At 37.3% G+C, this 12,548-nt stretch overlaps 1 protein-coding gene and 1 non-coding gene across 4 annotated transcripts in view; one reads left to right on the top strand and one right to left on the bottom strand.

Annotated features, from left to right (window-relative positions):
* PDZRN4 (PDZ domain containing ring finger 4) overlaps positions 1-12,548 on the bottom strand; it is a 413,884-nt gene that overhangs the window by 20,735 nt on the left and 380,601 nt on the right. For all 3 annotated transcript variants that reach the window (XM_003906211.4, XM_021922186.2, XM_009180529.4), the window contains one exon: positions 1,381-1,479. In XM_003906211.4, coding sequence (XP_003906260.2) covers positions 1,381-1,479 — 99 coding nt within the window. The remainder of the gene's footprint in view (positions 1-1,380; positions 1,480-12,548) is intronic.
* On the top strand, positions 855-1,038 carry LOC116269100. The gene has a single exon (XR_004176407.1). It is a non-coding gene; the product is annotated as a U2 spliceosomal RNA (small nuclear RNA).

Genomic DNA, 12,548 nt, shown 5'->3' with positions numbered 1-12,548 from the left:
CCTAATCAGAGGAATTATCCTAATTGCATATTTAAAAGAACTACATAAGTTGAATATTATTTGGAGATTTTTCAGTTGCAGAAGCCAGTTAGTAAATTTTTTGGTAAAGGGATAAAGGGTAATATTTCATACTTACAGAGTTGTAGTGTTTTCTAAATGCATTAATTACTTTATCTCTTCCATACTCTAAGCAAGTCTATCAAAACAATAAGATAAGCATTGTTATACTCACTTTCTAGTTGAGAAGGCTGAAGTTCAGTATATTAGGTAATGTTTTCATGATTATGGCCAAGAAAACTTGGAACAGCATAAAGCAGCAATTAGTATCTAGTTTGTCTAACTTCTGCATTTATATATAAATATATATACATGTATGTTTTGCACATATAAGTATGTACTTTTTTATCATAAGCATATTTAATTTTAATTTATTTATATTTAGAGACTCATTCTGTCTCATTCTGTCACTCAGACTGGAGTGCAGTGGCACAATCCTAGCTCACCGTAACGTTGAACTACTGTGCTCCAGCAATCCTATTGCCAAAGCCTCCTGAGTAGTTAGGACTATAGGCATATGCCACCATGATTGACTAATTAATTTTTTTTTTTTTTTAGAGACAGGGTCAAACTCCTGGCCATAGGCAATCTTCCTGTCTCGGCTTCTCAAAGTGTAGGGTTTATAGGCATAAGCCACTGTGCCCAGCCTTAATTTTTAAAAACACACCTTCCTACTTCACATAAAGTAACGCTTTTTGTGAGTTTTTAAAAATCATCTATTGCAGTAAAATTTGCTTCACAGTCTTTAAAAGGAATTAACACTAACAGTAGCTCGCATTTTAGACTCTCTCTTGTGTATTGCTTCTTGGCCTTTGGCTAAGATCAAGTGTAGAATCTCATTGTGGGGTTGAATAAAACAAACTAATAGATGCACTCACTGGGCATTCAAATGTATCAATGCCATCAGCAGAGTAAAAGATGTGATTATTGTGAGTAGTAATTTAAAACAGTTAGCCAGTGCTACTGTTAATAGAACTCATAAGAGACAGTAGAATGGAAGGACAGATGTTTGAGGATCAAAAACTTTGATGGACTTGCTGCATTCTTATGGGAATTTATCCAAATTTGGAATTCAAAAATGTTACCACTTTTGCACTTTTCCTTGCTGGGATTCTGGGGTGAAAGAATTCACATTAAACAAGCTGATAATAATTACATTACTTGGGCAGCATAATTTACTTTCCTAATTGAAAGTGACAAGTTTTGGAACATGGCCAATTCTTCACATTCAAGCCTCTTAAGGAAGGGTTTTCTCACTGTGAGTCATTTCGCTCTGTTCCTCTGGTCTCCCTCTTCTAATTTCCCCTCCATGGCGTTTCTTACCTCGCTGACATAAATGCCGGTGTCTTCTTCATCATCTGTTCGGTAACAGACTGTCAGGCCCAGCTTCTCTTGACTGCTAACACGACATAACTCGACCTCCTGAGAGAACAACACACACAGATGACATTTATGTCAGAGAGAAAATCTGCAGCAGAATGGAGAACTCACTGATGTTCTTTGGGTCACTCTGGCAAGTATTAATAATTATTGTCCAACATTGGAAATTAACTTTTTGTTTTTACCAGTATTATTCAAATGTTCCTTCAGCATGGATTTCTATGAAGTTAAGCCAGTGTTTTATATTTTTATTGTAACGTTGGAGATACACAGCTGTTTGCATCAAGCTGTCAATATAAAACTCCTTAAAAATTACACAATAATGTATAAATCAAATACATGCATACATCAATACACTGGAATCAATGAAATATTTGAGAATCTCAGAGTTGGTGGCAAAATGTTCATAAAAATATGGAGAGTTACTATTACATGTTTTTATTTGTATTATAAGAGAACAAAATAAGTTCAAAAAAAAAAAAAAAGACTATACCAAGCTGTTTCCATCATTCCTGCTCTGGAGTTCTATACAATAGGATAATAAGCAAGTGTTTTGTACAGGTTTGACCAAGGTTTTCTATTATTTTGTAGAAACTGTCATTCTTGGAAAGAAATGGGTTCATCCAGGCTGAAGGGAGAGACATCAAAAGCCACTTGGGGCAGAGGCAATGATTCAAAATGAAGCAGTAAATGAACAAGAAAATACATTTACTGAAACACATGGCTAAGGGCTTGAAATGTCAGTCCTCACGTAACGTATATTGAATTTATTTCCTGATTTATGTTCAGCAAAATAATAATAAATTTCAGTGTATTTCAGTTTTATATGATGAAGTGGACTTGTACTACTTTCAGAAGCAGATGACTTCAGGATAAATTACGTATTTCCAAGGATTAAAACACAAATTAGCACACTAATTATGGAGAATTTATTCCTATTGGATGGAGAATATAAGACCCATTAGTAAATAATCGGATGAAGAAGAACAATGTCTATTTAAATTAGAAGTGAAGTCTGGATCAATTTCTAGCACTCAGGCTCTGTGGGAGCTCTGAATATGTCTGAATTTGCTTAATGCTCTTTCTCCGGAGCCTAGAACAGGATATTTCAGTGTGGGCACTCAGTAACAACTAGCTGAAGGGTGACTAATTTCATTTCAAAAATCTTTCCTGGTGCACACAGATTTTTGTAAAACCATAAGTAGGTAGTCTTTCCTCTTTGATCGGAAATAAATATGTGTGTGTGTGTGTATGTGTGTGTGTAAAGGTTATGAAAGTTGATAAGAATAGAGTGCTAAGGTCTAAATGTTTGTGTTTCCTACAATTTGTGTTAGGGTTTCAACATATTTTACCTACCAAGAAGGTGGGGCCTTTGGTAGGTGATTAGGTTGTAAGGGCTGCTGAGCTCTCATGAAAGGGATTAGTGACCTTATAAAGAGGCCCCAGAGAGCTATCTTGCCTCTTCCACCACGTCAGGACACACACAGTGAAAAGGTGCCCTCTGTGAGGAACAGGCCCTCACCAGACCCTAAAACTGCTGGTTCCTTGATCTTCGACTTCCTAACCTCTAGAACTGTGATAAATTTGTTTCTGCTGTTTAGAAGCCACCTTGTTCATGGTATTTTATTATAACAGCCCAAATGTACAAAGACATAGAGTACTCATTTAATTGTCTAAAATCTGAAATAGTTACCAGTACAAAATGAAGGAAAACCTACTTAACTTCAAACAGGAGAATACTTCCCAGAACACTCTGTTACATTTGAGTAAATATCCTCCCTTTCAATTTTGTATTTCAATGAAGTCCTTGACAGTGGATAATAACCTGTATAAAAATGATGCGCCATACACCATGAGTAAATCCTTAGCAAGAGGATTTGCTCTCATAAACTCCAGTGACCAATAATTTCACAGATAATAGCAAATAAAACTAAATTTAAATCCTCTATTCTGAGATAAGTACTGCAAATTAGTGAAATGCATGAAAGTAAGAAGAATGCTGACTTTCTGTCCGGTGGACAAAGATACTCTATTTTATAGTGCTTAAAAAGGTTATAGCGTAGGCTGAACAGTAAAGAGAAAAGGTGAAACATCCTTTTACCTAGATGTAGACTAGGAAACAGTGAAATGATTTAGCACCAGAAGCAAAAATGTACACATCAAGCAAAGGTCTTTTCAAAACTGGTAATAATTAATGCCTCCAGAGGGAAACAATACTTGACTAAAACTGCAACATTAGGAAGGAATTATAGCAACAAAACAGCTTCAATTACAGCAACAAGGTATACAGTCGAGGAGTATCTCTTAGTGATTCCTAAGAGGCCAATAAGGAAACCTACACACTCCATAAGGAGTTGAGATTAGGGCCTTTAAATCAACACAAATGAGGAGCTGTAGCCAAAGCTGACATCCACTGACTTTCAATGCCCTAGCAAAGCATGGAAGCAACTCTCAGTATCGTGAGAAGACATTTTCAGGGGGGAATATTCTTTTTTGAATGTTTTCTCCACATTCTCAATGGTGCACCTTCACTTTGGTGTTTGCTTAGAAGGCGCATATCCAACTGTTTTGCAATAAAATTGAGTGAATATATTAAAACAAAAAGGGCAGAATCTGCCTATAATCCTTCAACACCACAAACCAAAGCACTAACCCAAGAATCTCAGAGGAAAGGAGACTAAGGTCCTCAGGTCAAAGTAACTTTTCAATATTTTCCTTGCGTTGGACCAAACCAAAACTGTGAAACAGGTCTCAAAGTTATCTCCATGGTCTTTGTTTCCAATATTCCCCTTGGTAAGACACTCAACACCCTCCTATTTCTTTTCAGCTGCTTGGAGTCCCGGAGGTATGAGTATTATAGATTTGCCATTTTGCTTGTCCCCTAACAAAACCTGGCATTCAGTGTGATTTTCCGTTCTCTCACAGTTAACTCTTGAGACATAAAAATAATTAATATTCTCTACTAAAAAAAAAATACAAAAAACTAGCCGGGCGAGGTGGCGGGCGCCTCTAGTCCCAGCTACTCGGGAGGCTGAGGCAGGAGAATGGCGGGAACCCGGGAGGCGGAGCTTGCAGTGAGCTGAGATCCGGCCACAGCACTCCAGCCTGGGCGACAGAGCGAGACTCCGTCTCCAAAAAAAATAAATAAATAAAAATAAAAATAAAAATAATTAATACATAAATATCTCTCAAAGGAATCATCATTAACAATTACTTAAAATGTGACCCAATCAGGCTTTAGTGCATATTAATAAAGGCTGCAAATACAAAGCCTTAATGCAAGGGACTAAACCCTTGGGAGAAAGCGTTCAGGCACCGTAAGAGACCAAACTGAGATTTTTCTGGATCCCGCAAACCATCTCACACCAGTCCCAAGTGTGAAGTTGTATTTCTTGGCTGAGAATGTCTCAGATACTACATAGTTTATATTAAAACACATAAACATACATTTTAGAATCAAAGTTCCCTTAATTCTATGTCAAAATAACTTATAAGCAGCTACCTGTAGACAATTTTGTTTGTAGGAGGCAAAGGTGGCTTTATAAAGACTCTGATTATCTGAAAGGAATTCTGCAGCACAGGTTTAATTAAGTATTCCCTTCACAGGACACATAAGCCTCTGACTTCTGAAGAAACAACCTCCTGGTAATAGAGAATGTTTTCCCTAACAACTTTCATACCTTTCCCTCCGTCACTTGGAAGCTGTTTGATGAAACACATAAAAGTGAAATGCTACCTCTGCACATTTTCTCCATGGAGACAATTCATGAGTGTATACAAATCAAAGCTAAGCCTGCATGGATGGCAGCACTAACCATCCATAAGTCATTTGTCACTAGAGTGAAAGAATCACTTCACACACCTGGTGAAACTACATTTATTTTGACTTAAATGTACTTCAAGACGTGCTATTCTGGGGACGTGTCTAAAGTCCTTTGAAAAAAATCTAACTTCAGCATCTAATATTGTGAGAAATTGATTATATATAGGGTGAAGGTTGAGTAGAAGATTACAGTTTGTTATTAAAGCTTGCTGTGAAACATATTTCTAATCATAGAATGACACAAATAGGATTTTTACATAAATTGGTTGTACTCCAGTGGTGTGAAATTTTTATATTTTTTTGTGATTGAGTCTAGGGAGAAATGAGAAACTTAAGAAAAAAAAAATGCTTTCTAGATAGAACTCTGTCTTACTGGGGAAAGAAACAAGGGTTGACACTGCTTAAAAAGCAGTGACTTTTTAAGTAGCATTGTTCCCAAACTTTAAAGAACACTTAGGCCCATGCATGCCATAAAGATTTTCCTCTTCGTAAGAAAATTTAAATGCAGTCAGCACTATTCAAGTCTGAAGAAGATCTAGGGCTAGACAGGTTAGTCATTTATATCAGCTGACAACAGGGGAATGTAAGGTCTTTTATGTCCATATTTTTACTATTTTCCTGGTTTTCATTTATTAGACAATATATGCACTTTTACTCAATCTCAGTGTTAATCATATATCATCTTATATTTTTTAATATTGATTAGTAACTAGTGAAATATCATGCCTTGTTGTTCCAATAAAACATTTATTTCAAAAAGGGAATCAAATGAGAAATATGAACACTTTAATCTCCACAGCTAAGAGAAAGCTAGATAGTCTGTTATAAAAATATTGTTTCAGTGTCATTATCTCCTGCATAATGGAATCTGGGGATAATACTTAGTAAAAAATAAATCACAAAAATCCTGGAATATCAAATCCCTCTGACAAAACATTTCAGGTTTGCATTCTCCAACTCCAAATTATTCATAACAAGTTGCTGCAACTAATAATTAAATCACATTTCTGTGAAGACATAAGGGTGAAAGTTAAAGCTTATGGTCATGTCTTTTCTCTAACGTCCTTAATCCCGCCTCTTTATTTGACTACTTCTTTTTCAATGGTCTTCTGAAATATGGGCGGCTTTTAACCTCCAATTTCCCATTCTTAGAATCAGAGACATTCTTTGGGAAAGAAAGCAGTCACATTTCTCTAGGCCCAGGTTGGCTGCTTCTCACTATGGGCTGTGAATCCCCTTAAGAAGTCATAAATGACCTATTTGGAGTAGATTTTATACCTTAACAAAGAAAGAAACATTACTTTTGCCTCTACTGTTAATGGGGGAGGAAATGAACTCATGATGCTGGCAAACAATAGTCGATGTCAGGAAATCTGGGCCAGGAATAGAAAAGAGAAACATAAAATTGAAGTAAGTGAGAAGTGATCCATACATTTTGTTTTTATTTTATTTTTTTAATTCTGTTTTTGAGACAGAGTCTCACTCTGTCACCCAGGCCAGAATGCAATGGTATGATCTTGGCTCACTGCAACCTCCACTCCCGGGTTCAAGCGAGTCTCCTCTCTCAGCCACCTGAGTAGCTGGGATGACAGGTGCCCACTACCACACCTGGCTAATTTTTGTATTTTTAGTAGAGATGCTGTTTCACCATGCTGGCCAGGTTGGTCTTGAACTCCTGACCTCAAGTGATCTGCCAGCCTCAGCCTCCCAAAGTGCTGGGATTAGAGGCATGAATCACCATGCCTGGCCATGATCCATAAATTTTGTATCATTACTTCTGCTGTAACAACTACTGAACCAGGCAGACTGCATGGAAAACTTTCCTAGAATGGGCTTCCACCCCAAAGCAATCTGTCTAAAACAAAGAACAAAGGTATAGGAGGAAACCAGGAAGACACTTCTGTTTACATCAGGAAGGTTTTTTTCCCCCGCCTTCTCTATTTTGCTTGTTGTATCTTTTGAGGAAATCGCAGTTACTTTGTTATTTGTTAGCGTCATGTGGTTTACCTTCGAAAGAATCCAGAATCCAAGGTTTTTCATAGTTGATTGTTGAGTTTTTAGCAGATATTAAAATGATCATTTATTAGCTTCCTAAAGGTATTGCTAACTATCCACAGCCATTTGTGATTTGATTTCCTGACTCATATGTCAGTTTTTGGGAGGTCTCCATCAAAATAGTTTAACATGCCGTAAGCAATGTGTAGAAAAGACCATTCATAAAATGTCATTTTCATAGATGCCTTATTTTTAAAATAGCAATGTTAAGCACTTCACTTCCTGGTCAGCTCAAATGCTCTCACTCCAGCACTTCTGTTCTCTCGCTAGAGCTTGAACCTGTTGACCCTTCCCATTCTCACTGTCAATAATTCCCTCGAGCCCACTCCTGTCTCCTGATGCAGCTTGAAATTCACAGTTAGACATAGTATCTTGTTTTTTTTTGGCTTTTAAAATAACCCTATTTTTAAAAAGTTAATATGTGCATTATAGGAAACTGAAAAACACAAGAAGCAAAGAACAAAATCATTCACAATCACAAGCAGTTTATAGTTTGACAAGTTCTTCTAGGTCCTGTGCATGTGTAGGCACAATATTCAATTTTACGGGACTGAGATCGTACAGTACGTATCATGATTTTTTTGCACATCATGAATATTTACCAATTCAAAATCCCAAAGCTATATGAGTATTTTGATAACCAAGAATACACTACACCAACTCAATCTGTTAAAAAAATGTAATCTTGCCTTTCTTGGAACAAAAATTTCATAGAAGGCAAAAATAGCAACACGCTTCTAGATAAAAAGCATTGGCAGAGTTCTGAAATCCTCAACTCTGCTGTTCTCTTTGTCCACTGTATCATCCACAAAAAGTTCAATTGCGGTTAAGACCAAGTATTCACCTCCCTGCTTCCCCAGCTGAGCAGCGACATGGTCCCAGAGGGGATGCACACCATGATGACCATAGCGACTGCTTTCCCTGTAAGTTCTTTACTACAAGTTGCAAATGGGCAATCCATGCTGCCCAACAATCACACTCTACTTTCCTTGCCAAGTTGCTGTTTCACATGCTAAAGGAACTAGTGTCATAGTTCCTCCTCTTTTTTCAAATTTCCAACAAAAACCACCCACTCTTAGTTGATGACCTTATCTCATAGTTCACTGGATCCTAGTGGATTATTATGACCTCAACTTTCTGCCCTCCCAGTCAGGTATCTTGTACCTCTTCTGTCTGCAGTTCTGCTACCATGCCCTTCTCTCTCTTCATGCTTGGCCAGTCATCTTGTTCTAGACTTCATGGAGGAAAAATAAACCATGGAATGGAAACCTCTGTGTCTTCCCTCCACTTATTAATCCACATGCATTTGTACGTAGAAAGACTCTCTGGGCTGCCTTTCTATACAGTGAAAGAAAAATCCCCAATCCTACCAAAGGTGAGTGCCTCTACTCATGCTCTGTAAACCATTCCTTTATTATTTTTCAAGAATTTCTCTCATGGAATTATTCCTTCTTATCCTGTATTACTCATTTCAGTATCCTCATTAGATTACTCTCATTGTCACACATACACGCGTGCGCGCGCGCGCACACACACACACACACATATCAATATGGGCTGGGGCAGAGGGAAACCTTGTGGACATGGTAGTCAACTCTAGGTTGGGGGCTACTGGAAGAATCCAGCAAACATTGAAGAGATCATAAAATTAGTCTTGGTGTTTACCAAGGTAATTTCCAGAGAAACACTGACCATGCAAAGGCACAGAGGTAGGAAACAGCATTTCACGTTAGAGGAGCTTTACATAGTTAATGTGTGAGAAGCTAAGAGTTTAAAGTTGGGCTGGGTGAGCAGTCATGGTGAACACTAAAACTGCAGAGGTAGGCAAGGGCCAGATCATGGAAGGATGACCACATCCTATTAAGTAATTTGGGCTCTTTGCAAAAAGTAAAGGGGGGCTACTACAAAAGAATTAAAACTATCATATTTGTAGTATAGAAAGATGACTTCAACACTAGCATAGTGGGTGAGTTGGAGGGTTAAGCGAATGTTACCAGTTCATGCAAGAGAAGCTAAGGGCTTGAATGCAAGCAGTGTCATTGTTCTATCAGTTCTTAAACACAGTTATCACTATTTCCATTTCATAGATGAAGAAGTCACAGAGAGAACTTGGGCCCAAAGTCACACAGCAAGTCGAAAGTGGAGCTGGGATTCACATTCTAGCTAAGGGACGTGGTCTTAATTCTGAATAGTATGTTCCTCTGACTTCATAGTCATTCTTTCTCATTTTTCAGCTCTCAGTTTAACTGCTAGATGGTACCCTTGTCCATCACTCTTTCTGAAATAACGATCCTAAAGTCCTCTATGAAAATTGCACTGATGCTTAGTGGCTTCTTGGCAATTATGAGCATTTATTTTTCTTTCTTTTTTTTTAATTAGAAAATTTGTATTTCATTAAGATGTTTAGTTTTAAAATTACCTGTTTACTGTTCTCTAAGAAGGTCCTTATCTGTTATGTCTGTTGTTATATCCCACAGCCTTAGATATGAATAAAAGAAACTTGTTTCTTTGAGGATGGCACCTTGTCTTCTTTTTCTTAGCATTTCTAGTATCAGCAGAGGACTGAGAGCTTATAAGAAGCCCCACATGTGTTTGCTGAATTAGTTAACTGCTAAAGTGAAGTTGGGTGTAGGGTATAATTGCTTTTGCTATATTTGTACAGCAGCATAATTGTATTAGATTAAGTATAATATGTTCAAAAAGCTGTACAAACAATAGATGTGACCTAGTCTCTTATCTCTGCCAACAAGAAAAGTAATCAAAAATGAACTGTAAAATTAAAGCAAAGTTATCTATGAAGTTACTCATTCTAAGAATTCCTCTAGCATGTTCAGTTTTTACATATTCACTTTACTCACTGGACATTTTCTTAGCACCTGTTACATGCTATGGATCACACTTGGAAACTTCTTATGTCCCAAACAAACATTGCTCTAAATGATTTGTGAATAACGTCTCGTTTAATTGTTAAGAATCTGATAGGGTAATACAGTGCACAGTAGTTATTTCTGGTCCATCTAGCATTTATTCACTGTCTTTTTGGAAACATGACCCTAAATTTATTTTGCAGAATTACACCTTTTTCTTTCTAGTTGATGTGTGTGTTCAGGGCTGATTCCAGCTCGAGGGCTGGGCTTGTGATCTAGGGATTAGCTAATAAGTGCATTTTATTTTACTGGGTATAGTGATCATTTCAAAAATGAGTATTATGTAGTTCAAGCCCATCAAAATCAGGTTCATGACTTTTGTTGAAACTATTAGGAAAAGAACACTTGTCTTTTCTATTGTATTTGAACCACAAAAATCTAGATCAGGAGTAGCTCTAAGCTTTATCATGCCACAATATATAGACCTTGAGGATGGATGCAAAAAAGGGAATAAAAGCCAAAGATGGATAAAGATTGAAATTTAGTGCCACTATTTGAGCCCCTGCAACAAGTTATATCTAAAACAATAAACCTTTGGAAATTTTAGCAAGGAGAGCCAATAAAACTCTTTTTTTCCTTAAGCATTTGTTTTCAGTCTTCTGTTTTTTGGACTATAGTCCCAATTTCTTTTGGTAGATATTATCTACAAATTTTATGTTATAAATGAGGAAATTCAGAGCCAGCATTGAGTAATTTATTTAAGGTCACTAAGCAACTACTCATCAGAATCAGAAATTGATCACAAGATTCTCTCTCTCTCTCTCTCTCTCTCTCTCTCTCTCTGTGTCTCTCTCTCTCGCACACACACTTTTTAACTCTGAAGATTGCTTTTTCAAGAGATGCATTCTTATAGTCCAGTGGTCATTTAAGAGCTCATTGTCTATAGACGGAGGCTTAAGCACATAAAGAATTCACTATAGTGCAATGGGATATGTGGTAAAAGATAGATGGGATGAATCAAGAGGCAAGATGAGCCACACGAGGGGATGCTCCAGAGAGAAGCTACTATTTACATGGAGGGTGAGAAGTTCAGTGTTGGTTACCACGAAGAGGGTTTAGGGATATATTAAGAGAGGGTAGTAGAGAGGTGGATTAGGACTGATTCCTAAAAGGTCTCATAACCAAAGTCCTGGGCAGAAAAGGGAGAGGGAGGCCAATATGCATAAACTGTGACTTTCCATCTTATATAAAACATAAGCAATTATAAAATTAGGACTATTGAGAGAAAGCAAGAACGTGATTTTCTGGTATTTAACCCAAGCAGAAGCATACATTTCTTCTATTTTATCTTTAGTATTGATTAGATTTTTTAGAAAAAAAAGTGATTATAATTTACTTCCTATAATTATTTGGGAGGGAATTTTAGATACAATCTAACTTGCCTTCTATCTTTTATAAATTGAAGTGACTTACCCACATTCATCTGACAATTTAGTGGCAGAGCTAAAAGTAGAAACCAGGCCTCCTGACTTTCATTCATTTGCTCTTTTTTATTGTTACCATTCTGATACTATTCTTTAATCAAGTCATTCTGACCTGGGACTGAGGTCTGGGGGTTCATGGAAAGGTGTGTGTTGGGGATGGCAGAATCACTGAATGGGAGAGAGACGCTGAATGAAGTGTGTTATCCAGATGAAATGTGTGGAGGCGGGAAAAGGTGGAGAGCCTCGTTTGTTGTGATGTCAACTGAATGAGGGTGGAGAGCATAGAATTCTTAGGAAAGCAAGGCTTGAGTTGAAAAGATCTTTACTATTCTTTCAACCTTTAGGGTCTGCAGCAAATTTAAAAAGAAGAAAGAGCAGACCTCACTTTTATAGAAAAGAACTGTCCATTCTTGGAGAGGCTCAAATCCCTTTTGCAATGTCCATAGTGCTGCTTTCACCGGGCCCTGCAGTCTTTATTGCATCTCCACTCTCAGCATTTGTAAGCTGTCTTTCCTTTGAATTACTGAAAATAGCTTTTCAAAAGAGAGTGTTAACAACCTTCTTTTGACATTAGCTATGTGCACTCTGCGAAGTAAGCAATCCATAAGGACAGGGTGGCCCTTTGTGCTGTAGTTGTCTCTGATTCGATGACTGCACTTCTTGGTTACATCTGCTATTGTGCTCTTGAGTTGGCTATGTTTTCAGCAAAGGAAATCAGCTAAAGAGATACCACCTACTGTTTGGGATATCATTTTATAGTTTAAAAAGTCACTTTGAAGAGGTATTCATTTCAGAAAGGCAAAATACCTTTTGCCTAAATATAAGGGCAGATATAGACAATCGATAGCTACTTCGGGTGGCAGAAAGATAAATGTCAGGGAT

The sequence above is a fragment of the Papio anubis genome, chromosome 9 (genome assembly GCF_008728515.1).
Source record: "Papio anubis isolate 15944 chromosome 9, Panubis1.0, whole genome shotgun sequence".
Classification (NCBI taxonomy): Eukaryota; Metazoa; Chordata; class Mammalia; order Primates; family Cercopithecidae; genus Papio; species Papio anubis.
Note: the sequence above shows the minus strand (reverse complement) of the source record. Positions and strands in the feature narration are given on the sequence as shown.